A 22,104-nucleotide genomic window follows, 5' to 3' on the forward strand; every position below is an offset into this window, starting at 1 on the left:
CATGCTTGAGGCCCTGGGTTTGATTCCTCAGCACCACATAAACAAAAAGAAAAAAGCCGGAAGTGGCACTGTGGCTCAAGTGGTACAGCGCTAGCCTTGAGCTGAAGAAGCTGAGGGACAGCGCCCAGGCCCAGAGTTCAGGCCCCACGACCGGACCCAAAAAAAAAAGAAAAAAGAAAAAAAAAGAAATAATAACTGGGTAAAAACGGATAGGATACGTAGTTTTTATCAAGAAAGAAAAACCACGTGCGGTTTCTCTGAGATGGTCTGACCGTGAGAGGGATGCGCCTTCTCTTTCTGCTCCAGATGGCTTGTATGATGCTGCTGCAGTTTACAGTCCTAAGCACCGTGTCCGTCATCGTCGTGGCCAGCCTACTCATCCACTGGATGAGGAAAGCATTTCACTACGAAGAGTTCAATGAAGAAAGTGAGTATTGTTAGGCAGTCTCTGCACATCTGTAGTGGTTTGCCTGACGTATTGTTCTTTCTTTTTGGTTCTCTCTCTCTCTCCCTCTCCCTCCCTCCTTTCTTCTCCCTCCCCCCCTTCTCCTCTCTCCCTCCCTCCTCCTCTCTCTTTCTCTCTCTGTCCTGGCAATCAAACCCAGGACGTTGCCCTTGCTAGGCAAGTGCTTTGCCACGGAGCTACATCCCAGCCCAAGTATTGTTCTTTCTGTTACATGAAGCTAAGACAGTTTCCATTAAAAAGTAACTCTTGCTGAGTGCTGGTGGCTCACACCTGTGAGCCTGGCTACTCCACAGGCTGAGATCTGAAGATCATAGTTCAAAGCCAGCCTGGGCAGGAAAGTATGAAACACTTACCTTCAATTAACCACCAAAAGAAAAGAAGAGAAGAGAAAGCCAGAAGCGGAGCTGTGGCTTAACTGGTAGAGAACCAGCTTAGAGCAGAAAAAAATTAGAGAGAGAGGGGAAAGGGAAGGAGGGAGGGAGGAAGGGAGGGAGGGAGGGAGGGAGGGAGAGCATGCATGAGGCCTTGAGTTCTAATCTAGTGCTGGCATACACAAAAGCAAAATGTCTAATGGCTTCAGTTAGCTACAACTGGGGATCAAAATCGTTGCTTCTGAAGGTCAAATTCTTAAATGTTCAATATCCTTGCCACTTGAGAAAACAAATTAAACTGAGAGTGAGATCCTGAGATTCCATCTCACTGTAGTCAGGATGGCTATTATTAAGGAAGCAAACAACAAATGCTGGCATGGACGCTGGGAGGAAGAATCGCTCATTCAGTATTGGTGTGAATGTAAATTAAATTAGCCAATATAGAAATCAATATGATGGTTATTCAAAAAAAAATCCTCTGCTATACCCCTCCCAGGCATATATTATATCCAAAGGGATATAATTCAGCACACAATAGAGATGCTGACACACTTGTGATTATGCTGTTGCTTCTTAACCTGACCGCACAACTGTCATTGTGAACAGCTTCTCAGCACTACTTGTCTGCCTGACATAGACGTAGCAGGTGGGAAAAACAAAATTCTGACCAAAATAAACCTTGGGGAAGAAGATGTCCAAGGGGACTTTGAAACTAGGGCACCACCTGGGAACACAGGAAGTGTGGAGTGCATACACACAGGTGTGCACACCGTGCGCACGCGCAGTAGAGTCGTGAGGACCCCTCCAGCCTGGTTCATCTGAAGGCGTCTGCATCGTTTAGCGATAGCTGAAAGGCAGAGTCGGAAACACACCGCCTCTCTGCAAAGACTGGGAAATACACTGGCTCTAGGCAGGTTAGAGCAGTTGTACCCAATTATTAGCTTACCACTACATTAACAGAGCAGAGATCTTAGTAATCACACATGACAAATGAAAACAGATCAAGATGCCATCCCTGGATCACTGTGACATCCGATGTTTCCAATATATGATTGTAAATGTGCGATTTTTGTTGTTGTTGTTGTTGTTGTTGGGCATGGGGCTTGAACTCTGGGCCTGAGTGCTGTCCCTCAGCTCTTCAGCTCAAGGCTAGCACTCTACCACTTGAGCGATAGAGCACTTCTGGTTTTTCTGGTAGTTTATTGGAGATAAGAGATTCACGGACTTTCCTGCCCAGTCTGGCTTTGAACCACGATCCTCAGATCTCAGCCTCCTGAGTAGCTAAGATTATAGGCATGAGCCACCGGCGCCCAGCCAAATGTGCGATTTTTTTAACCCCAAAATAATCATATTTGTAAAGTAATGGGAATGTATGGCCTACACAGAAGGGGGGAATAATCACAATTTTTCTCTCTGAGGGAGGCTATGTAGATTTAATATCTTTCAAAAAAAAAGGTTAACCCAGCTATTGAAAGTACACTGAAAGAATAACATTTTTTTAAAAGTCTAGAACAAAGTACAAACAAAAAAATAGATAAATTGACTGAGGAAAACTACAGATGAATGTTCAGATGAACATAGTTATAAAATCCCTCAGCAAAAAATTAATTAATTAATTAAATCTAGCAACATATACAAAAATCTATGCCCAGACCAAAGAGTATTGATCCTGCTAATTCAAAATTTTAACAAGTAAAAATTAATCAATGTAACACACTACTTCGATAGAGAACAGAAACACAATTACTGAAAAGTGGTGGAAAGAAAGAGACTGCAATCAGTGACTGGTGACACTATCATTTCACCTGCTAAGTTTGCCTGGATACGGTAGTATACACCTGCAATCTCAGCACTCAGGAGACTGAGATTGACTAGCCCAGGCTAGTACTTCATGGATGGATCATTGGCCTGGCGTAATCCACTTGGGCCCCAGGACACAGTAGGAGTTACCTTCTCATCCTTCCCTATCTGTGTAGAATTATTCCCATGTTTCCTCTTAGCTCAGGACAAGGCTTTCTCTCAGGAAGAATAACGATCAGTTTTCTGTCCCTCCACTTTCCCTAGGTTCCTCCTCAAGTTCATCACCACCAAGTATCCATATCAATATACGATAAGTACTGAGGCCACGGAAAGAACCCTGTGGCTCCAGTCAACACCAAAAGATGGCGAATTACGAAATCACCCTGTCATTATTGTTTTTCAAGACACCTCACGGAAAAATACAATTCTAATGAAGTCCTTTCCAGTTCTCTTTTGTTTTTATTTTCCCCTGGTTCCTCAATAAAGGATTCAATTTGATCAGAAGGTGACTCGTCCTTTATTAAAAGTTTAACATGGGGAAACACAGCTAAGCGTCGCTTCCCCGCCCCCAGCGTGTGAGGCATGAAAGACAGTGGGACGGGCAGGAACGAGGGGACCCTTCATCTGAGGAAACACTCCAACTCTGAGAGGATATAGAAGGCTGATTGCTGAGCTCTCTGAACTTTTGTTCCCTCGCCTATAAAACGGAACAGTTCCAACCTACAGAGCAGAGCACAATAATACATTAGCCAAAGAGCCAAGGGCAGCTCCAACCCATTACCATTTCACATGCATTAAAAATAAACCATGTACTTTGGGAACATTGAACTTACCCCCCCCCCAAAAAAAAGTCTATTTTACTTCACTCTAGTCTTCTTACTTTATAATTTATTTATTATCCTTAAGTAGTTGTACAAAAAGGGTTTCAATTCCACATGTCGGTTTGTGGGTACAATGCTTTTTTTTTTTTTTTTGCTGGCCATGGGGCATAAACTCTGGGTCTGGGCACTGTCCTTCAGCTCTTCAGATCAAGGCTAGCGCTCTACCACTTGAGCCACAGGGCCACTTTTGGCCTTTGAAATCCAACCCAAGCAGGAACGTCCAGAAGACTTATCTCTAATTAACTACCCAAAAAAGCCAGAAGTGGAGCCGTAGCTCAAGAGGTAGAAATGAACAATTTATTATCAACGTCAAGAATTATTTGGTGGACATAATTATATGAGTTATACTTTTGTATGACTTGCAGGCTGAGCATACGATGGATCTCACAAAGATTTCAGTGAGCATGTTTTCATTTCCTCATTTCACAGGAAGTAATTACCTTTTCTGCCCTATCCAAGGCAGTAGGTATCTTATCTGGGGTTTCCCCAAAGAAGACGTTAAGGATTTGCCTGCTTATGGTTTGGGAGGTACTGCTGAGAACAAATGGAAAATTGATACCAGAAGGGAAGGAGGAGAGGAAAGCCAGCAAAGTGGGATTGATTACTGGGTTGTGGTTAAAGGAATCTGGGTCTCCATCCTATTGAAGAAAGATGCAATAGGCTTCAGAATCGCCCTTTGAGGGGGTACTCATAAAAGATAGAGAAACTATCCACCAAGCGCTCATTTCATTGGTTAAGAAAACTTCCTAGGATCTTCACTTCCCAGAACCTTTGGCCTGGCCCCACCCCCACTTCGTCCTCAGGAAGGCAGGCTTAGGGAATTCTTGGTAGCTATAGAAATAGACTACCAGCAACACAGCCTGTGGTACCTTTCCTGGTAACTGCTAGGCAGCTGGCACCATTTCCAGGAAGCTTGTATGGTAGAAAATTCCATTCTCTATATGAGCTGCTTAAACTTGATTCTGTTGACCCACATAAACTAGGGTTTAATTGCCTACATATTCTTGCTCAGATACCTTATTGTATTCTCCAATGCAAGTTGAGGTGTGTCATTCCTTTTTATGCCAATTAGTTATGCCAATTAAAAACATTGGTCACTCATTTGGAGAGGCAAGCCTTCCGGAAAAGCCAGGAAAATAATGAAAAAGAAACTTATAATAAGGAAACTAACCCTACTAGACATTAAACTACATGATAAAGCCTCTATGATTAAAAGCATTTTTGAGATAACCCATGAATAGATAAATAGACTAGTCCCATAGAGGAGAAAAATCAGAATTGGATCTAAATTCATATAGAACTTTAATATGATACAAAGGAGACATGTCAAATCACTACTATCAAAATGGACTTTAGGAAAGTATAAAATGAGTTCTCCATCTCATGTCAATCACAAGAATGAAATAGCTGGGAGCAGGGGCTCACCCTGTAATCCTGGCTACTCAGGAGGCTGAGATCCAAGGATCATGGTTTGAAGCCAGCCCTGGCAGGAAAGTTCATGAGACTCTTATCTCCAACAAACTACACAGAAAAAAAAAAGCCAAAGTGGTGCTGTGGCACAAGTGTGGTAGAATGTTGTCCTGGAGCAAAATGAAGCTCAGGGACAGAGCCCAGGCCCAGAGTTCAAGCTCCAGAACTTGCAAAAAAATGAAATAAGTATATTCAAAATTGAAATGTAAAAAGACTAAGGCTGAGCCAGTAGCTCAGTGGTATAATGCTTGCTAACATGTATGAAGCCCTAGGTTTGATTCTCAACATTTCACACCCAAAAAGAATTATATAAGCTCTAGAATTCCTATTTAATATTGATGCTAGTAAAGGCTTTCTAATGACTCAAAAAACATAGATAATAAAATATTGATATGTTTTGCTACATAAAAATTTTAAATCTAGCCAGGCACCAATGGCTTACGCCTATAATCCTAGGTACTCAGGAGGCTGAGATCAGAGGACCACAGTTCAAAGCCAGCCCAGACAGGAAAGTCTATGAGACTATTATCTTCAATTAACTACCAGAAAATTGGAAGTGGTGCTGTGGCTCAAAGTGGTAGAGCGCTAGCTTTGGGCAAAAAAGCTCAGGGACGGTGCCCAGGCCCTGAGTTCAAGCTCCATGACCAACAATAACAACAACAAAAAATTAAATCTTAGCTAGCCACTGGTAGCTCACACCTGTAATCCTAGCTATTCAGGAGGCTGAGATCTGATGATCACAGTTTGAAGCCAGCCTGGACAGGAAAGTCCATTTGATTCTTATCTCCAATTAACCACCAAAACGCCAGAAGTAGAGCTGTGGCTCAAGTGGTAGAACACCAACCTTGAGCCAAAAATCTCAGAGACAGAGCCCAGGTCCTGAGTTCAAGCCCCAGGACAGCAGACACACACAAAATTTAACCTTTCATGCTGAAACTAAATGCTTTGGTGACACATGCCTATAATCCCAGAACTCAGGATTATAGGCTGAGACAGGAGGATTATGAATTCAAGGCTGTTTTGGGTTACCTAGTGACATGCTATCTCAAAAAAATGAATAACTACTACAAAAAAATGATAAACTGGTAAGAAAAGAATTGTCAGACTCGGAGAAAATATCCCACAGATGTAGAGTTAGTATCCCTAATATATAAAGCACTCTTAAAAATTGAGGGGCAAAGGTCCAGAAAAAATGGGTAAAGATATAAGGTTTGACTCCATCTACCTTCACATTGCTATTGCTTTCAATATCCTTCACTGTTTGCCATACCCAAACTACATCCTGTGCCTTCTCTGCTTCATGACTTTGCCTCTTCCTATAACCTCTGTTTCATAACCTGCTTTCTACTGACTCTGGCTCTCCTATCAGCTTTCATTGATCCAGTCAGTGAGTGTTTATTGAGTGACCTTTATATGCCCATAGAAACTCAAAGGACAATTCCAACAAGAGGCTTATTACAACAGTCTTATTGTAAGTTGCCTGTGCAGTTCACCCAGGGAATTTTGCAAGTAAGGTGGTTTCTGATTTTCTGTAGTCTGTGACACAGCTAAAAATAGAGGTAAGTTGATTGCCAGACTCATTTCCCTTGCTCTGGCCCCACCCCCTTTCACGTTGCAGATCCCCAATTTCAAAGGCTTGATCTCTTCCAAGTCCACATAGGATTGTCTCAGGGAACTCACTTCTCTTCCTGCGTGTGGTGCTGATGTCATGACAGTGATCCCCACTTAAGCTCCATCATTCCTGTGTCTCCTAGAGCACCCTGCACAACTCTTTGCTGGCCTACAGGAAACATCTAACACAGCAAATTGAACATTTCAATGGCTCTCTGACTAAGAGGGGGAGCAAATGTGGGTGGAGAAGCTGAGCCCTGAGCAACCGGTGACCTGTCCCCACCCAGGAAGAAGCAGAGAGGACTTTAGAGCTGTCTAATTGTATCTACCAGCTGCACCCCGTGCATTCATTCCCTTGGAAACCATTTCTCACAGCAAAGAATTGGGAGAAACAGCAAGACCAGACCTTGTTGCTAGGAAAAAAAAAAAAGGTAAGTGGCCTTCATCTAGTGGTTTCTGTGGACCACTGAGGGTTGGTGATGAGGTTTATCTGCCAAATAAGGTAAGGAGGGACTCTGAGTATGGATGGAAGACATGGCAGGGTTAATTGAACTCATTTTATTGGGTCTGCTCCAAAAAATTAATTAATTAATTAAGAAGGAAGGAAGAAGAAGATGTTTAAGGCTACACTGGAATTCAGAAGTGGCCTAGAACACGGAGCAATGTGCTTCACTGGAGGAACAAATACTACCAGTGGGCTGCCCTGGAGACTGATGATCCCCATGTTTTCAGTTTTCGTTTTCTTATTTTTACTATAAAGGTGATGTACAGAGGCGTGGCAGTTACATAAGTCAGGGAATGAGTACATTTCTTATTAGATAACGTCACCCTTTCCTTCACACTTTCCCAGTTTTTCCCTCCCGCTCGCACCCACAAGTTGTATAGCTCATTTTCAACATAGTGCTCGGTGAGTACCACTGCTGCCTTTGTTCACCCTTTGTCCCTCCATTTCTGTGCTCCCCCTTACCCCCCCAAAGACAGATGAACTAACAAGACAGGACAAAAGGTAAAGGAAACAAAAACAACCACAAAGAAAAAAACCTCTTGTTTCCATTTCCTGGACTTCATTTCGATAAATATTATTTTATACAATCAGAGGCACATAGGCATAATGCCTTTGTGTTCTTCCCCTAAGAGTATCCTCAGATGGTCTCACTGTGTGTAAATGCCTAAAGACCTATATAATTTATCACGTCCCATTGTATTTTAGGTCTAGCTTCTGCATATGAGAGAAAACATAAGCCATTTGTCTCTCTCAGCAGACTCCTTTTTTTTTCTTTTTGGTGAGGATCCTGGAGCTTGGTTGTAACACCTGGGCACTGTCCCTGAGCTTCTTTTGCTCAAAGCTAGCATTCTACCACTTGAGCCGCAGCTCCACTTCTGGGTTTTTTGATAGTTTAGTGGAGATAAAAGTCTCACAGGCTTTTCTGCTTGGCTGGCTTTGAATCATGATCCTCAGATCTCAGCCTCCTGAATAGCTAGGATTACAGGTGTGAGCCACCGGGCTCCATTTTTAACTAACAGGTACATGACATTGAAGACTCAAGTCCTCTCTCTCTCTCCCTTTTACAGAAAGTAAGGAAGCCAATTTGATGCACAGCAGGAGACTTTGCACGTGTGACACTCTGTGACTGGGTAGTACTCACACATCCAAAGCATACATGCCAAACACAGGAGGATGTAGACATGGAAAAGACACAGCCATTGTCTTACAGCCATGGTTAACCTCTCTAGACTGTTCTTTTCTCACCTGTGAGGCTGGACAATGAAAGGAGACCTGTTTTATGAAGCATTGAATGCTGGGCATTCCTAAATACCTTTGAGCTCATGTCTCAGAGTAGGTTGAGAGAGAAAGGGAGAGAAGAGGGAAAGAAAGAAAGAAAGAAAGAAGGAGGGAGGAAGGAAGGAAGAGAGAAAGAAAGAAAGAAAGAAAGAAAGAAAGAAAGAAAGAAAGAAAGAAAGAAAGAAAGAAAGAAAGAAAGAAAGAAAGAAAGAAAGAAAGAAAGAAAGAGGAAGGAAGGAAGAAAGAAAGAAAGAAAGAAGAAAGGAAGAAGAAATGAAGTAAGGAAGGAAGAAGGAAGGAAGGAAGCCCTATTTAAATGTAAATACAGCCAAGTGCTAGTGGCAGACACTTGTAATCCTAACTATCCAAGAGGCTGAGCTCTGAGAATCACAGTTCAAAGCCAGACCAGGCAGGAAAGTCTGTGACGTTCTTATCTCCAATGAACCACTAAAAGCTGAAAATAGAGGTGAGGCTCAACTGATAAAGCACCAGCCTTGAGTGAAAAAACAAAAACAAAAAACACTAGGGCACAGTGCCCAGGCCCTAAGTTCCAGCCCTAGTACTGGTAGCAAGTAAACAAACAAACAAGGAAGGAAGCATGACTCTTGCATTTCTTTGTCTAGCAGCATGAATGCAATGCCTTCGGCCAGCCCCATGGCCAGCTCCGTGTTTGTGGCCGCACCTTACAACGGTTATCCTGTGATGTCAGGAGTCATGTCTCAGGTGCCCTCATATCCAAACAGCCAACCCCCAGTCCACATCATCCCTGGGAACCCACCTGGTTTAATACCGGCTGTAACTGTGCTGCCTGCCCCGAAGCTCTTGAAAGAAGGCAAAGTCTTGGGAGTAAGTAAGATTTCATTGTGCAGTCAGAGGAAGCCAAGTAGCTGGTGGAGTGAGAGGAGGGGGAACATTAGGAGCTATGCGGAAAGGCTCCTGCAAGTAGGGATGCAGCTGACCTGGCCTGGCCAATCCGAGTCTATTAAAGTGTTCAGCCGAGTAACATCACCAGGGACATCCATAAGGCCTTGTCTTTTCTGATTTAGACATTTTAAGAAAGAGAACAGAGAAGGAAGAGCAGGACCCTTGAACATGGATCCTGATGCCAGCATCCATGTGATCCTCATGGTCGCAGGCAGAAAGTGGGTCCCGCAAGGACCAAGTAAGCCACAAGAGGGAGACAAAGTCCAATGTGATTGGACCAAACCTTGGCCTGAAAAAGTTTTTTCAAAGGCTGGTTTAGACAAATAGCAAAGTAAGAATTCACAACAACTACAGGATCCCCTATGAAGAACAGGGGATCCCCTGTCATTGTGTAGGCCAATGGCAGCAAGCATGGATTCTGACCTCCCAAGCCTGCACTCGGGGCCTAGCCCCACCCTCAGATCTCACTGATGGCATGGACACTGAAGCAGCCTGAATAAGACACAGTTTGTCCCTTCCAGACTTCCCAAAACACAATTATTACATTTCTGTGTGTGTGTACCCATGACAATATCCTAAAGATACTTATATCTTCAGGACAAAAAAAATCACATACAGGGATGTCCACTGATTGCATTGTTCTAACAAGTGACTAGAAACAAGTTTACCCAGTGTTTCTTGTACAACTATGCCACAGAATGTCAATCTGATATACTCTGGGCAATTCTCCAAAAAGTGTGCTAAAGTACAGGCACAGTGACTCATGCCTATAATCCTAGCTACTGGGGAAGGCAGGGACTGGCAGAATAATAATTAAAGGGCAGCCCAGTAAAAAGTTTATGGACACCATCTCAACCAATTTTTATTTTTAAAGCTGGGCATGGTAGTATATACATGTCATCCCAGCTACTCAAAAGTGTCAATAGGATGATGGTAGTAAAAGCCAGCCTGGGCATAAATGTGAGACCTTACTGGGGAAAAAAATTAACTAAAAGCAAAAAGAGGTAGAGGTATATAGCTCAAGCGGTAGAGGGCCTGCGGGGCAAGTCGGAGGCCCTGAGTTCAAACCCAGCATCGCCATCAAAGAAGGAAAAGAAAAGAATACTTAACCCCAGAGGGTGATACTCATGATAAATATTAAGTAAACAAAAGACAGAGCCGCTGTGCTGCTGTATTGTGGTATGCAATTAGAAACAGTCACGGAAGGTTAGGCAGCAAAGTGTAAATGATTTTTCCTCCAGATGTAGATCAGTGATGAGTGGTTTGTAATCTCGTCCTTGCATTTCTCGTGTGACTTTCCAGACCCGGAGAAAGCAAGCATTTATTCAACTAGAGAGGCTCCCGAGGGGAGGGGCTCAGCCCGGGGGGCAGAGGTTCCAGCTGCGCTCTCCTGACAGGTCATGCAGATCCTGATTGGCCTGGTGCACATCGGCCTGGGCTCCATCATGGCCACGGTGCTCTTGGGAAACTACATACGCATCTCCCTGTACAGCGGCTTTCCCTTCTGGGGAGGCATCTGGGTAAGTCGAGTCACCCCACGGGTGGATTTCAAGGAGGTGCTGATGTGCCAGGGGCCACCTTGCCAGGCGTGCAGCTTGCATCCTGCAGGGGTCCCGTCCATGGGAGCCATGTCTACCAGGTGTCTTCGTTTGGTATTAAGATGCCACAGACCAGGTGCTGGTCTCCCCGGGCTCTGGGGCCTCATCCATCAGCTGGGCAGTTCTCCCTGTGGCCCTTCCTGGGCTCACGGATGACTCCATGTGCCTTCCCTTTGTGCCCACCTGAGTTTTAATCTCTTCTTAGAAGAACCAGTCAATGGGATTTGAGCCCACTCTAATAGGAGGCCCCACTTCATCATCTTTCTAATGGCTGAATCCCCACATGCACACTCAGAGATGTGGGCGGGTTGGGCCTTCAGCACATAAAACTGGAAGGGCAGCGGGAGACACAATTGACTCCACAATATCAAGCTGTAGGCCTTCCAGGTGAGATACATACACATAGATGCCTTTTCTCATTCCCCCATCTCCGAGGTCCGGGAACTATTTTCTAGCTCTCCACAGGCGGCCAGCATTTCCTAATTCACAAAGACAAGCCCAGGACTCAGATACTGTTCTGTAGGTACAGTATCTGAAGGAAGTCCGTGGCTTTTGTCATTCTCAGGATGATCTGTGACCCCAAGAAAAGTTCCAAACTTCAGTCCTGCCTCCACACCAGTTGACTGCCTTCCAATTGTTTCATTGATTACCCGGTGTCCTGCACACACACACACACACACACACACACACACACACACACACACACACACACATGCCCTCCTCTTTCTCTTTCTCCTTTCTTCTGTTGTATACATTCTTCTCTGGGCTCACACACCCACATGTAGTTCAAATGCTACTTTTCCTATGACAAAATTCAAGAGTGACCTAATTAGTCCACATGAGCCTATCCCATAAGATGTCAATAACACAGCCCAGAGCTTCTGCCCCATCCCTGCCCACAGCCACGGGTTTGTGGAATGGTGGTGCCACGGCTCTCCCCACTGAGCACAGCCCATCCTCCCAGGCTGTGGCTCCTCTCTGCAAGGAACCAGACTTGGAACTCAGCTCCTTTTCCTTCCCCAACCACCCCAGGTGGTCACAGCCACACCAATAGCTTGCTATGGAGCCAAGTGCCTGCTCTATGGCAAAGGCTCTTTCCCTCGACACCTCCAGACTGATAAGAACATGGAAAACCCAGCCCTTGCCTCCCTTCCTTCCTGTTGAGCTTCAAGAAACAGAAAGCCATGGAACTAAGATTTGTTTTCCCAGTTATGGGAACATGTGGTGTTCTCCTTAGAAGGCAGAAGCAGCTAGAATACGTTTTTAACTGTAGATCATCATTTCTACTCTATGGCACAAACACCTATCACCTGTCCTGAGGGGGAAGAAGTACAGGGCAAGGATTAAGAACATGCATCTGAGCCAAGTATGGGAGGGCATGCCTGTAATCCCAGCACTCAGGAGGCAGAGGCAGGAGGATGGGGAGTTGAAGGCCAGCCTGGGCTATAGATGGAGATTGTTTCTCAAGACAAGTTGCCTGGATTTCATCTGTAACTTTGCTACTCAACAGATGGTCTTGGGTGACTTACTTAAAGACTTTCAACCTCAGTCTGCCCATCTTTAAATTGGGCACAGAAAATGTACATGGTGGACTGTGAAGATGCATCCTATGGCGACAGGAGGGAGGCAGGGGATAGGCTGTGAGTTCTAGTGGGTTGGAAGGGGTTTGTTTAGGGATAAAAATGTCTTCAGCTTAAGGTGGTTTCAATAATACCATGAAAACTTTACTCATATACACATATATATATATATACATATGTATGTATATATATATACATATATGTATATATGTATACATATGTACATATATATGTATACATATGTGTGTATATATATATATATATATTTGCCCTGTTAGGAAAGAAAAGTCTAGCAAGCTTTTACAGAAGGGGGCAAAATTTAAAAAGAAAAAGAAGATGCTTTCAACTTAGATTCTAGTGTTGGTTACACAAATCCGTAAATATGCTAAAAAAATTTTAATTGGGATGCACACTTTAAATAAGTGAATTGGATGGTATGTGCATTATAAATGTGAATGTAGAAATTAATAAAGTTATTTTTAATCAGGGAATCTTTAAGGGAAAGGAGGGATATAAAAATCTCCACATTCGGGCTGGGAAGGTGGCTCAGTGGTAGAGCACTTGCCTTACATGCATGAGGCCCTGGGTTCGATTCCTCAGCACCACATAAGCAAAAAGAAAAAAAGCCGGAAGTGGCACTGTGGCTCAAGTGGTAGAGTGCTAGCCTTGAGCTGAAGAGCTGAGGGACAGCGCCCAGGCCCAGAGTTCAGGCCTCGCGACCGGACCCAAAAAATAAAAAATAAAAATAAAATCTAAAAAAAAAAAAAAAAATCTCCACATTCCAGATGAAGAAATATAAAGACTTCAAGAATATAACATATACAGTCCCGGCTAGAACTTAAAACCAGGTCTAGAGAAGGGTAGACCTTTATACAACTACTTAAAGGTCATTTAAAAAATAAACTTAATAAAAATAACAGGTCTGAAGCCAGGCCCAATGGCTCACACCTATAAAAATCCTAGGTACTCAGGAAGCTGAAATTTAAGGATCACAGTTCAAAGCCAGCCCGGGCAGAAGAATCCATCAGACTCTTATCTCCAATGAAACACAAAGAAGCTGGAAATAGAATGTGGCCAAAGTGGTAGAGCACCAGACTCAGGCTAAAAAGCTAAGGAACAAAGCAGAGACCAAGCCCTGAATTCAAGCCTCAGTACACACACACACACACACACACACACACACACACACACACACACACACACACACACAGAGGACCTCTGCTGGATCCCTAACCTCCACCCTCTGCCCTGCCAGGCTATGCTAATCAGCCCCTCGGTTCCACTCCCACATTGAGTTGATGGCCCCTCTCCAAGAAACTCAGTGTGAGTGAGAGAACTTGTGTGTCCAGCTCCATAGGTGCCTGAGGTGGGGTGGGATTCCCAACCTGAACTCTTTTTTTTTTTGGTCCAGTCGTGGGGCCTGAACTCTGGGCCTGGGTGCTGTCCCTCAGCTCTTCAGCTCAAGGCTAGCACTCTACCACTTGAGCCACAGTGCCACTTCCGGCTTTTTTCTTTTTGCTTATGTGGTGCTGAGGAATCGAACCCAGGGCCTCAGGCATGCAAGGCAAGCGCTTTACCACTGAGCCACCTTCCCAGCCCCGCAACCTGAACTCTTTTAAGCCCCTTTTTCTTGCTCCAGTTTATCATTTCAGGATCCATATCGATGGCAGCAAAAACACCTCGGAGTTCATCTTGCCTGGTAAGTCACATCCTGAGGCTGTCCCTCCCTGCTGCATCCTCTCAATGGCACAGGACCCCATTGGGAAGGTTAACCAACACCTCTCTCCTCCTTTTGTCCCAGAGCCCTGATGCATGCCCATTCCTACATTCAGGCCACACCTACCATGCTGTAACCACACCTAGAGCCCTCTTGGACATGCCCAGTCCTACATTCAGGCCACACCTACCCTGCCCAGGAGGCACAAGAAACACAGTCCCAGAGGTCTGAGGTGACCGAGGAGGGCATCTGATGGGAGAGGCAGGGGAGAGACAGTGGGTGGATCTCCTAGAGGTCATCACAGGAAGAAGCTCAGAGCTCCCGGAGCCCACAAGCTTGCCAACAGTGCCCAGAGCCAATCTCCTGCCATCCCAGCAGGGGCCCTGCTCGCCTAAAGATCCAAACACTGAGCTCTGACACCAACCTGGACAAGACTACGTCCTTCCCCAGCCATGGACCGACCTTCGTTTCTCTGACCATCAGGGTCAAGGCCTCAGGGTGACTTTGTCCCTATGCTCACATCTGTAAGATTTGTTTGACAACCTCCAAGAGCTGGCTTCATATGCACTGGCCTATCTTTCTTGACTCAGGACCTGAAATCATGGTGCATGAATGGCCTGCCGTACTCTAAGACACTAAACTGACAGGACTCTGCCTCTTAGGGTTCAGTGGACAGCATTTTCCCAATGATGATTCATAGGCACACTGATAGGCACGCTTCATAGAGCCCCTGATAGGCTCTGTGAAGATCATGAGACAGAGTGGAGGAAATCTATCTGGAATATCCTGGAATATCCACAGTTTCCATGACAGGCTTTGAAAAGGGGGTGGAGGCATGGCTCAGTTGGTAGAGGACTAGCCAGTGAATTTAGATACTGAGTTTGAGTCCCCATCTCAGACCTAAAAAAAGAAAAAGAAAAGCTCTGAAAAATCTACAGCAAAGACCTGCTTACCTTTATCAAAACTGATTAAATGCAACACTTTTTCCCCAGATAGATACATTTTTTAATTCTATTTTATTGAAAAGATGCTGTACAGAGGGGTTACAGTCACATGGGTAAGGCAATGAGTCCATTTCCTATCAAGCATTGTTACCCCCTCCTTTTTCTCCTACTATCTCTTTCCTCCTCTAACCCCACACACACACTCCCAAAGTTGTAAAGCTCATTTCCAACATAGTGCCTTGTGAGTCTCATTGTTGCAATGGGGCATCCTGTGTCCTTGTTTCAGCATTTTGTTATTCCACTTCCTCTCCCCAAATTAGATAAATGTATATACAAGATGCAGGGTAGCAAAATCAAACACAGTGACAACAGGGGATATATCATAGGGGGAAGAACATACAAAAGAAACAAAAAATGCGTAGAACTTTAAAAACAACAACAAAGAAAAACCTCTTGTGTCCATATTTGGGGTTCATTTTGCTTAGCATCATCTTATATGGTGTTATGTACATAGATTTTGAGCTTTTCTGCTCATCTGAAAAGATGATCCTAGACGTATACTAATTATTGCAAATAAGGGAAACCATGGGACCTGTTTCTTTGGGTCTGGCTTACTTCACTTAATATGATTTTTTTTCCAAGTCTTTCCATTTCCTAACAAATGGACAGTATCATTCTTTCTGATGGAAGCATAGTATTTGATAGTACATATATATATATATATATATATATATCACATTTTCTTGATCCATTCATCTACTGAAGGGCATCTGGGTTGGTTCTATATCTTAGCTATGGTGAATAATGCTGCGATAAACATAGTTGTGCTGGTAGCTTTAGTATGGCCTTGTTTGTGATCACTGGGGTAAATGCCCAGAAGTGGGATTGCTGGGTCATAGGGGAGCTCACTGCTTTACTTGCCAAAGAACTAGGGGCTCTAGCTATTCACACTTTAAAAAAAAAAGTTGATAAAAGTGTTATGGAACTAGATGGTAGTTTGGGTGGCCTGACAAGATAAACTCAATACTCCTAAACTGTAAATACAGAAATGGTCGAGTTTGTGTTTTGTGTATTTTAACACAAGAAGTTGGGGGGACCCTTGCTGAGACTCTCAGTGCCCAGCCCTGAGAGCTTTCTTCTCCCACGTGGACCCTCTGCATCTTCTTCGGCAGCTAGGTGCCAGCGTGGGCTTGAACATCTTCAGTGCGATCTGCTCTGCCGTCGGAGTAATCCTTCTCATCACAGAGTTAAGTCTCACTAGAACGTATTCAGACCTCAGTTACTATCCTCCCCATTCAAGCTGGAATATGGTGAGTGTCTCTCTTAACCAAAAACCTTCCAGATCCTGCCAGAAGGGCCTGATGGCCAAGCATCCCTGCTTCTCACCTCGGGAACAGAAAACACAACCACACAGCTAGCCATGTTGAAAGTCCCTTAGCAAGTGACACTTACCTTAGTCTTGGTGGCTGGATTTGTAAAACAAGACCTCCCTGGGTGATGTCACTCCCCTGGGAGTGAGGGATGAGACCACAACGGGTGTCACCAAGTTGTGCCTCATAACAACCTGGGGAGCCATTGTCCTCATGGGGACAAGAGAGGATGGGAGGCCAGGCTGAAGCCCAGGCCAGGGCCAAGATTGGAGCACAGATAGACACACACACACACACACCCCTCAATTCCTTCTGCTTTCAGAACACAGGCAGGGCTGTTTCTGGCATGTTGCTCATCTTCTGCATCCTGGAGTTCTGCGTGGCCTGTGCCTCCTCCCACTTTGGCTGCCAAGTGGTCTGCTGTCAGTACAGCCAGGTGAGTCCCTGGGTCTCCCCAGATGATGGGGAAACCAATGGGAAAGTTTCTCCCTTACCCTGCCCAGGAGTAGGGGGAAGCATGCAACCTCCAAAGGCCTTTGTGCATGTCTCTCTTTATGTTGTCTTTATTTCTGGGTGTGTTGAGTTCCTTTTTCTGGTGTTATAACAAAGTGCCTGAGGCTGAACACGTTATCAAGGAAGAAGTTGATTTGGCTTTCAGATCTAGTGGCTAGAGAGGGGGCCAGAGCCCCCTCCGGCTGAATTACACTATGATAAGGAAGTGACCAAGGGCGCAAGAGGCGGAGAGGGGTAAGCTTGCTTTAAAACAACCCCTTCTTGTGAAAACTAACTCGCTCCTGTGAGCTCCCTTTAGTTCCCTGAGACCAGCATGAATCAAATCCACCCCTCATACCATCTCACGCACCACCAGACAGAAGGATGAGGTTCCAGAGCACGAGCCTTTGATGGGCATCTCACCTCCAAACCACTGTCTTCCAGGTGGACCCTGTGTTCCCCAGCGTGTATGCAGCCAACCCAGTGGCCATGCCACCACCACCAAACCCAACACCAGGTTACACCAGTGGAGTCCAAGACTACAGATAAGTAGAACAAAAGAGTCAAGAAACTTCTTTCACTGAGACCAAAAAGAAGTCCTCCCCGCCCCTGACATCAAGGCCTTTCTCCTGACCCACAGAGGAGGGTCTTCCCTCCTCCTCCTAGCCCTGGACCTCCCACTGTGGTTCAGGCAGGTTAGTCCTGCTGATCATCGATGAAGTTGAACAAAAAGCGTCATCGTGGGACATGTGTATCCGTGTGCTGCAGGCATCTGCATATGGGTCTGGGTGCAAACACTCCAGATCTGCCCTGTACGAAGTGCTTATTGGTGGGGGGAACAATTGTGGAATCATAGAATCTTGACACTTAGAGTCACTTAATAAATATGTGTTGAGCATGTGTTGTGTTCAAGGCTCTATCGTACAGAACAGAGGCGGCATGAACTCAGCCCGTGACCTCACAGAACTCCCGCTCTCAGAAGAAAAGACCCCACCTGTACTAGCATGTTCTAACAATGCTGGAGCCTAGGCAAGTGGTGCAAGCAGAAACCCAGGGATGGCTAAGGTGAATGGTGGCAGAGATGTGGCCTGGGAGGGACAAACAGAGAACAGGCCCAGGAAGCAGCATCCTCCCCATCCCTCACAGACACACACAGACACACAGACACACACACACACACACACACACACACACACACACACACCCCTGGGGTGGGGGAAGGCACTGAAGGACACAAAGCCTCTCCCAGGGGAGTGGGAGACAATCAACTGGAAGCTCTGAGGAGAGCCATCCACTAAAGGAATGTCTTTGCCGCTGAGTGCAGGTTTCAATATGCAACTTTTAGCGTCAGGCAAGCAAGCAAGCCACAAAAAAAGAATGTGCATGCTGCGTAGACGTGCATGTGGCTTCCTGATGACAGAAGTCATGAACAGGGGAGCGGAGGGTGTCGATGAATTGTGACTTCGAAGACGCAGAAGGGAGAGGCCCTGGAAATACTCGGGTGACTCAAAGTGTCATCACGGAGAGGCCAAGGCCACTGTTGTAGGCCCATCGCCAGTTCATGGGGAAAATGGTCTTAGAGAAAGAGCAGGTGGTCTGGCCAGATTGATTCTGTGACCTGCATCCTAGGGAAGGTGCCATGATCTTGGTGCTTGTCCTTCTTGCTCAGAGACTCTGAACTTCTTTGGAGTGAGGAGCCATGGACCTAGAGATGGTGACAGGTGACAAGCAACAGGTGACAAGATATTTCTCCTCCCTCGCTAACTACAAAGAGTATACCCACTGGCTGCAAATCTTAGTTTGCTTTAGAAAAATTAAGTTTTGTGGTTTTTGGTTTTTTTTCTGGTCAGGGTCTGGGCACTGTCCCTTGAGCTTTTTAGCTCAAATCTTGCACTCCAGTACTTGACCCACAACTCCATTTCCAGCTTTTTGGTGGTTCATTGGAGATAAGAGTTTCAAGGACTTTTCTGCCCAGCCTGGTTTTGAACCTTGATCCTCAGATTGCAGCCTCCTGAGTAACCAGGGTTACAGACATGATTTATCAATGCCTGGCTAGAATCTCTACTTTCACATAAACAAAAGATAAATATTTATGCTTGTAACCACAGAGAGCCCAGGTTAGCTAACTGCCACAGCCAAAACTGAGTAAATAGCATGATAATCAGGGAAATTTCACTGGCTGCCATCCAAGTGCTTAGGATGTGTTTGTGCCTAGTGAGAGAATTCTTTGGTTTGTGTTTCTCTGTAATGGACCATTCTGTTCTTGCAGTTCCATTTGATTGAATCTAGTTCCTGATCAGAATTCACAGGAAAGAAGGAAACTGAAAGTCAGCCTCTCAGGAGGTGGATAAGGAGGCCAGGCAGCATCGGCACGGGCAGGAATGTCACATTGTAGTTCTTCAATATGGCAAGCTCCCTAAGTGCCTTTAATGTATAAAGGGAAATCAGACTGCCTGGGGGTTAACTGTACAAAGATACAACTAGTCCAGTAGGCTGGTCTCAGGAAGGCAGAATAGCAGCTTCCATTTGGTGTTGTGTGTGTGTGTGTGTGTGTGTGTGTGTGTGTGTGTGTGTCTGTGTGTGTGTCTGTGTGTCTGTCTGTGTGTCTGTGTCTGTGTGTGTCCCAGACCTGGGGATTGAATTCAAGAACTAGGCACTCTCCTTTAGCTTTTACGTTCCATTTCCAGCTTTGTGCATGCATGTTTCATTGGAGATAAGAGTCTCATGAACTTTCTAGCCTAGGCTGGCTTCTAACCTAGACTGGCTTCAAAACCACGATTCTCAGATCTCAGCCTCCTGAGTAGTAGCTAGAATTATAAGCATGAGCTACCAGCACCTGGCTGCAACTTCCATTTGGAAATCTTTTTATGTGCTATTATTCACAAATATTTTCCATGGAAAACATAAGTTTTCTGCATCCACTGGCTTAATGACAGATATGAGATGCAGGGAGAGATGACACTGTAGTAGCAGGCAGAGAGATTTGATCTTCTAGTTGCCATGAGGACCTCATACTCCTGGGTGCCCAGGGAGAAAAAACGCAGAAGACTAATGCGTCCATGGTTTTCTCCTGCTTTTGGGAAAGACATTGCTGACTCTTTGTCTCAAGGCACAGGGGCTTAAAGCCAATTTCTTTCCCACACACAATGCCCCAAGCCCAGACAGGTCTGTCAGCACCTGGCTTGCTGTAAAGCTTCACAGCCACCAGAGAGTCTGGCAGCAAAGACAGAATGCCACTTATTAATACTGTCCTCTTCATCTCCCACAATACCTCTCTCTATAGGCTCCACGTTTTCCATGTGGCTCAGTGTCATCTTTCTCCTCTACCAACTCTCCCTTCTCTGTGTGTCTTGTCTACCTCCTCCAATCCCTGTGCACCTCCAACCCAGTACAATGTCTGTTTCACTGTCTGACTCCAACCACACACCTAGGGCTCCGCTCTCCACCTGAAGCCATCAGCCAAGGTGGTTTTCCAAACAAGAACTCAACTCTCCTCTGAGGGCTACTGGCATGAGTGGTAGGATAAGTCTTTTACCATATACACACCGGAGCTTCACCAAACACAGGAGGATCCTGACAGGAGACTTTCGTGATGTCATAGAGACCAATCACAAAGCTGCAGTTGAAGCTCAGGGAACTCAATTCCCACACTGTGTTCAAATCCTCCCCGTTCCCATTGTCTGCAGCTGTCTGTGATACTTGTCCTTGGCACAGTACTCATCACCCAAATTGTACAGTCATGCCGTGCCCAGATGTCTTTAGGAAATGGATTCCAATTGGCCTTCTTCCAATACAACAAGGTGAGTCCTTGGGATCCCAAGAGGGTGGAATACGGAGGAGGAATGGAGTCTTCCTGTTGCATGCTGTCCTTCTCCTCACCTTTACTACTGCATCTTCTTGTTACCTGTTTTCCAGGTATACATAATGAACAAAAATGACTCCACAACAAGATCACCAACTCCTTCAAGACCTCGGACAAGGGGAAGAGGAGTCTTTCTGTTGTATGCTGTCCTAGTCTTCATTGTTATTACTGCATCTTGTTACCTGTGTTTTCACAACAAGATCACCAACTCCTTCAGGACGCCAAGTCTGTTACCTTACTCACATAGTTCTACTGCAAACCAGCTCTTCAGAAAGCAAAGCTAAAAAGTCTAGCATTATCTTTTACTGAAACAAAACTAAGTCTTACCCTTCTGGACTTCTGTATCCCAGGTTTTTCTTGTCCTTCCTTATAATCTGAGAAAGTCCATTTCAGTGCTCATACTCAGAACTTTACCCCTCTATTCAAGGGCTGGGGGTATAGCTCAAAAGCAGGGTACTTGGTCTAATCTGCTTGAAGCACTAAGTTGACTCTCCACTAAAAAAAAGAAGATAGGAGTTTAAGGTGGAGTCACATATGTGGAACCCACAAGGGTCTTGGTGCACATCGATGTCCTACGCTGCCTGCGAGTTGTTGGATAAAGGAGCAAATATCCACCCACCCAATTTTCACTCTCAGTCATCCATACCCTACAATAAACATGCATTGAGCACCTGCTATGTTTCAGGCTCTGTTCATGAAGGGGCAATCTTTTTTTCTTTTTTGGTCGGTGATGAGACTTGAACTCTGGGCCTTGGCACTGTCCCTCAGCTCCTCAGCTCAAGCCCAGTGCTCTACCACCTGAGCCACAGCACCACTTCCAGTTTTCTGGTGGTTTATTGGAGATCAGAGTCTCAGGGACTTTCCTGCCCAGTCTGGCTTTGAACTGTGATCCTCAGACCTCAGCCTCCTGAATAGCTAGGATTACAGGCGTGCGCCACCTGAGCACAGCAAGGAAGGGCAATCTTGAGCAACATGATATAGTCCCTTTGGTTTTCCAGGAACTCTGGAGATCAGAAGAAAGGTGCTGCAGGGGAGGGGCCAGAGGAACACAGGGGTGGATCTGGTGATGCAGCAGGCCAACGAAGCAGAGAAGAAGCCATACTGAGGTAGGAATAGGGGAGTGGGTGGCTAAAGGACAGGGAGGACTTTCACTGCAATAAGGAGCCATACTGTTGGGAGGACATCAGGAGAGAGCGTGCGAGTCATCCCCGAACATGGTCAACCGTTTATAAGCT

The 22,104-nt window shown here is 45.3% G+C and overlaps 1 protein-coding gene across 2 annotated transcripts; it reads left to right on the plus strand.

Annotated features, from left to right (window-relative positions):
* The first annotated feature begins 9,009 nt into the window (after positions 1-9,009).
* Positions 9,010-17,575, plus strand: LOC122105341 (membrane-spanning 4-domains subfamily A member 8-like). 2 transcript variants are annotated; one of them, XM_042676558.1, is made up of 6 exons: positions 9,010-9,228; positions 10,704-10,826; positions 14,124-14,187; positions 16,322-16,455; positions 16,838-16,951; positions 17,452-17,575. In XM_042676558.1, exons 1-6 carry the CDS (start codon positions 9,010-9,012, stop codon positions 17,554-17,556), a joined length of 759 nt encoding a protein of 252 aa, XP_042532492.1. In that variant the 3' UTR covers positions 17,557-17,575. The 2 variants fall into 2 exon arrangements, with proteins under 2 accessions (XP_042532492.1, XP_042532491.1); XM_042676557.1 differs by having other exon boundaries at positions 14,124-14,183; positions 16,318-16,455.
* Positions 17,576-22,104: the final 4,529 nt, after the last annotated feature.

Source organism: Dipodomys spectabilis, unplaced genomic scaffold (genome assembly GCF_019054845.1).
Source record: "Dipodomys spectabilis isolate Male_0828 unplaced genomic scaffold, ASM1905484v1 ptg000030l, whole genome shotgun sequence".
Classification (NCBI taxonomy): domain Eukaryota; kingdom Metazoa; phylum Chordata; class Mammalia; order Rodentia; family Heteromyidae; genus Dipodomys; species Dipodomys spectabilis.

What these genes read in the sequence shown, in the direction of transcription:
- LOC122105341 (XM_042676558.1), top strand. Translation starts at nt 9,010, where the DNA reads ATGAATGCAATGCCTTCGGCCAGCCCCATGGCCAGCTCCGTGTTTGTG. An exon ending in AAGAAGGCAAAGTCTTGGGA is followed by an intron (nt 9,229 to 10,703) that starts GTAAGTAAGATT and finishes CTCTCCTGACAG; the next exon opens with GTCATGCAGATCCTGATTGG. An exon ending in TCTGCTGTCAGTACAGCCAG is followed by an intron (nt 16,952 to 17,451) that starts GTGAGTCCCTGG and finishes ACTGTCTTCCAG; the next exon opens with GTGGACCCTGTGTTCCCCAG.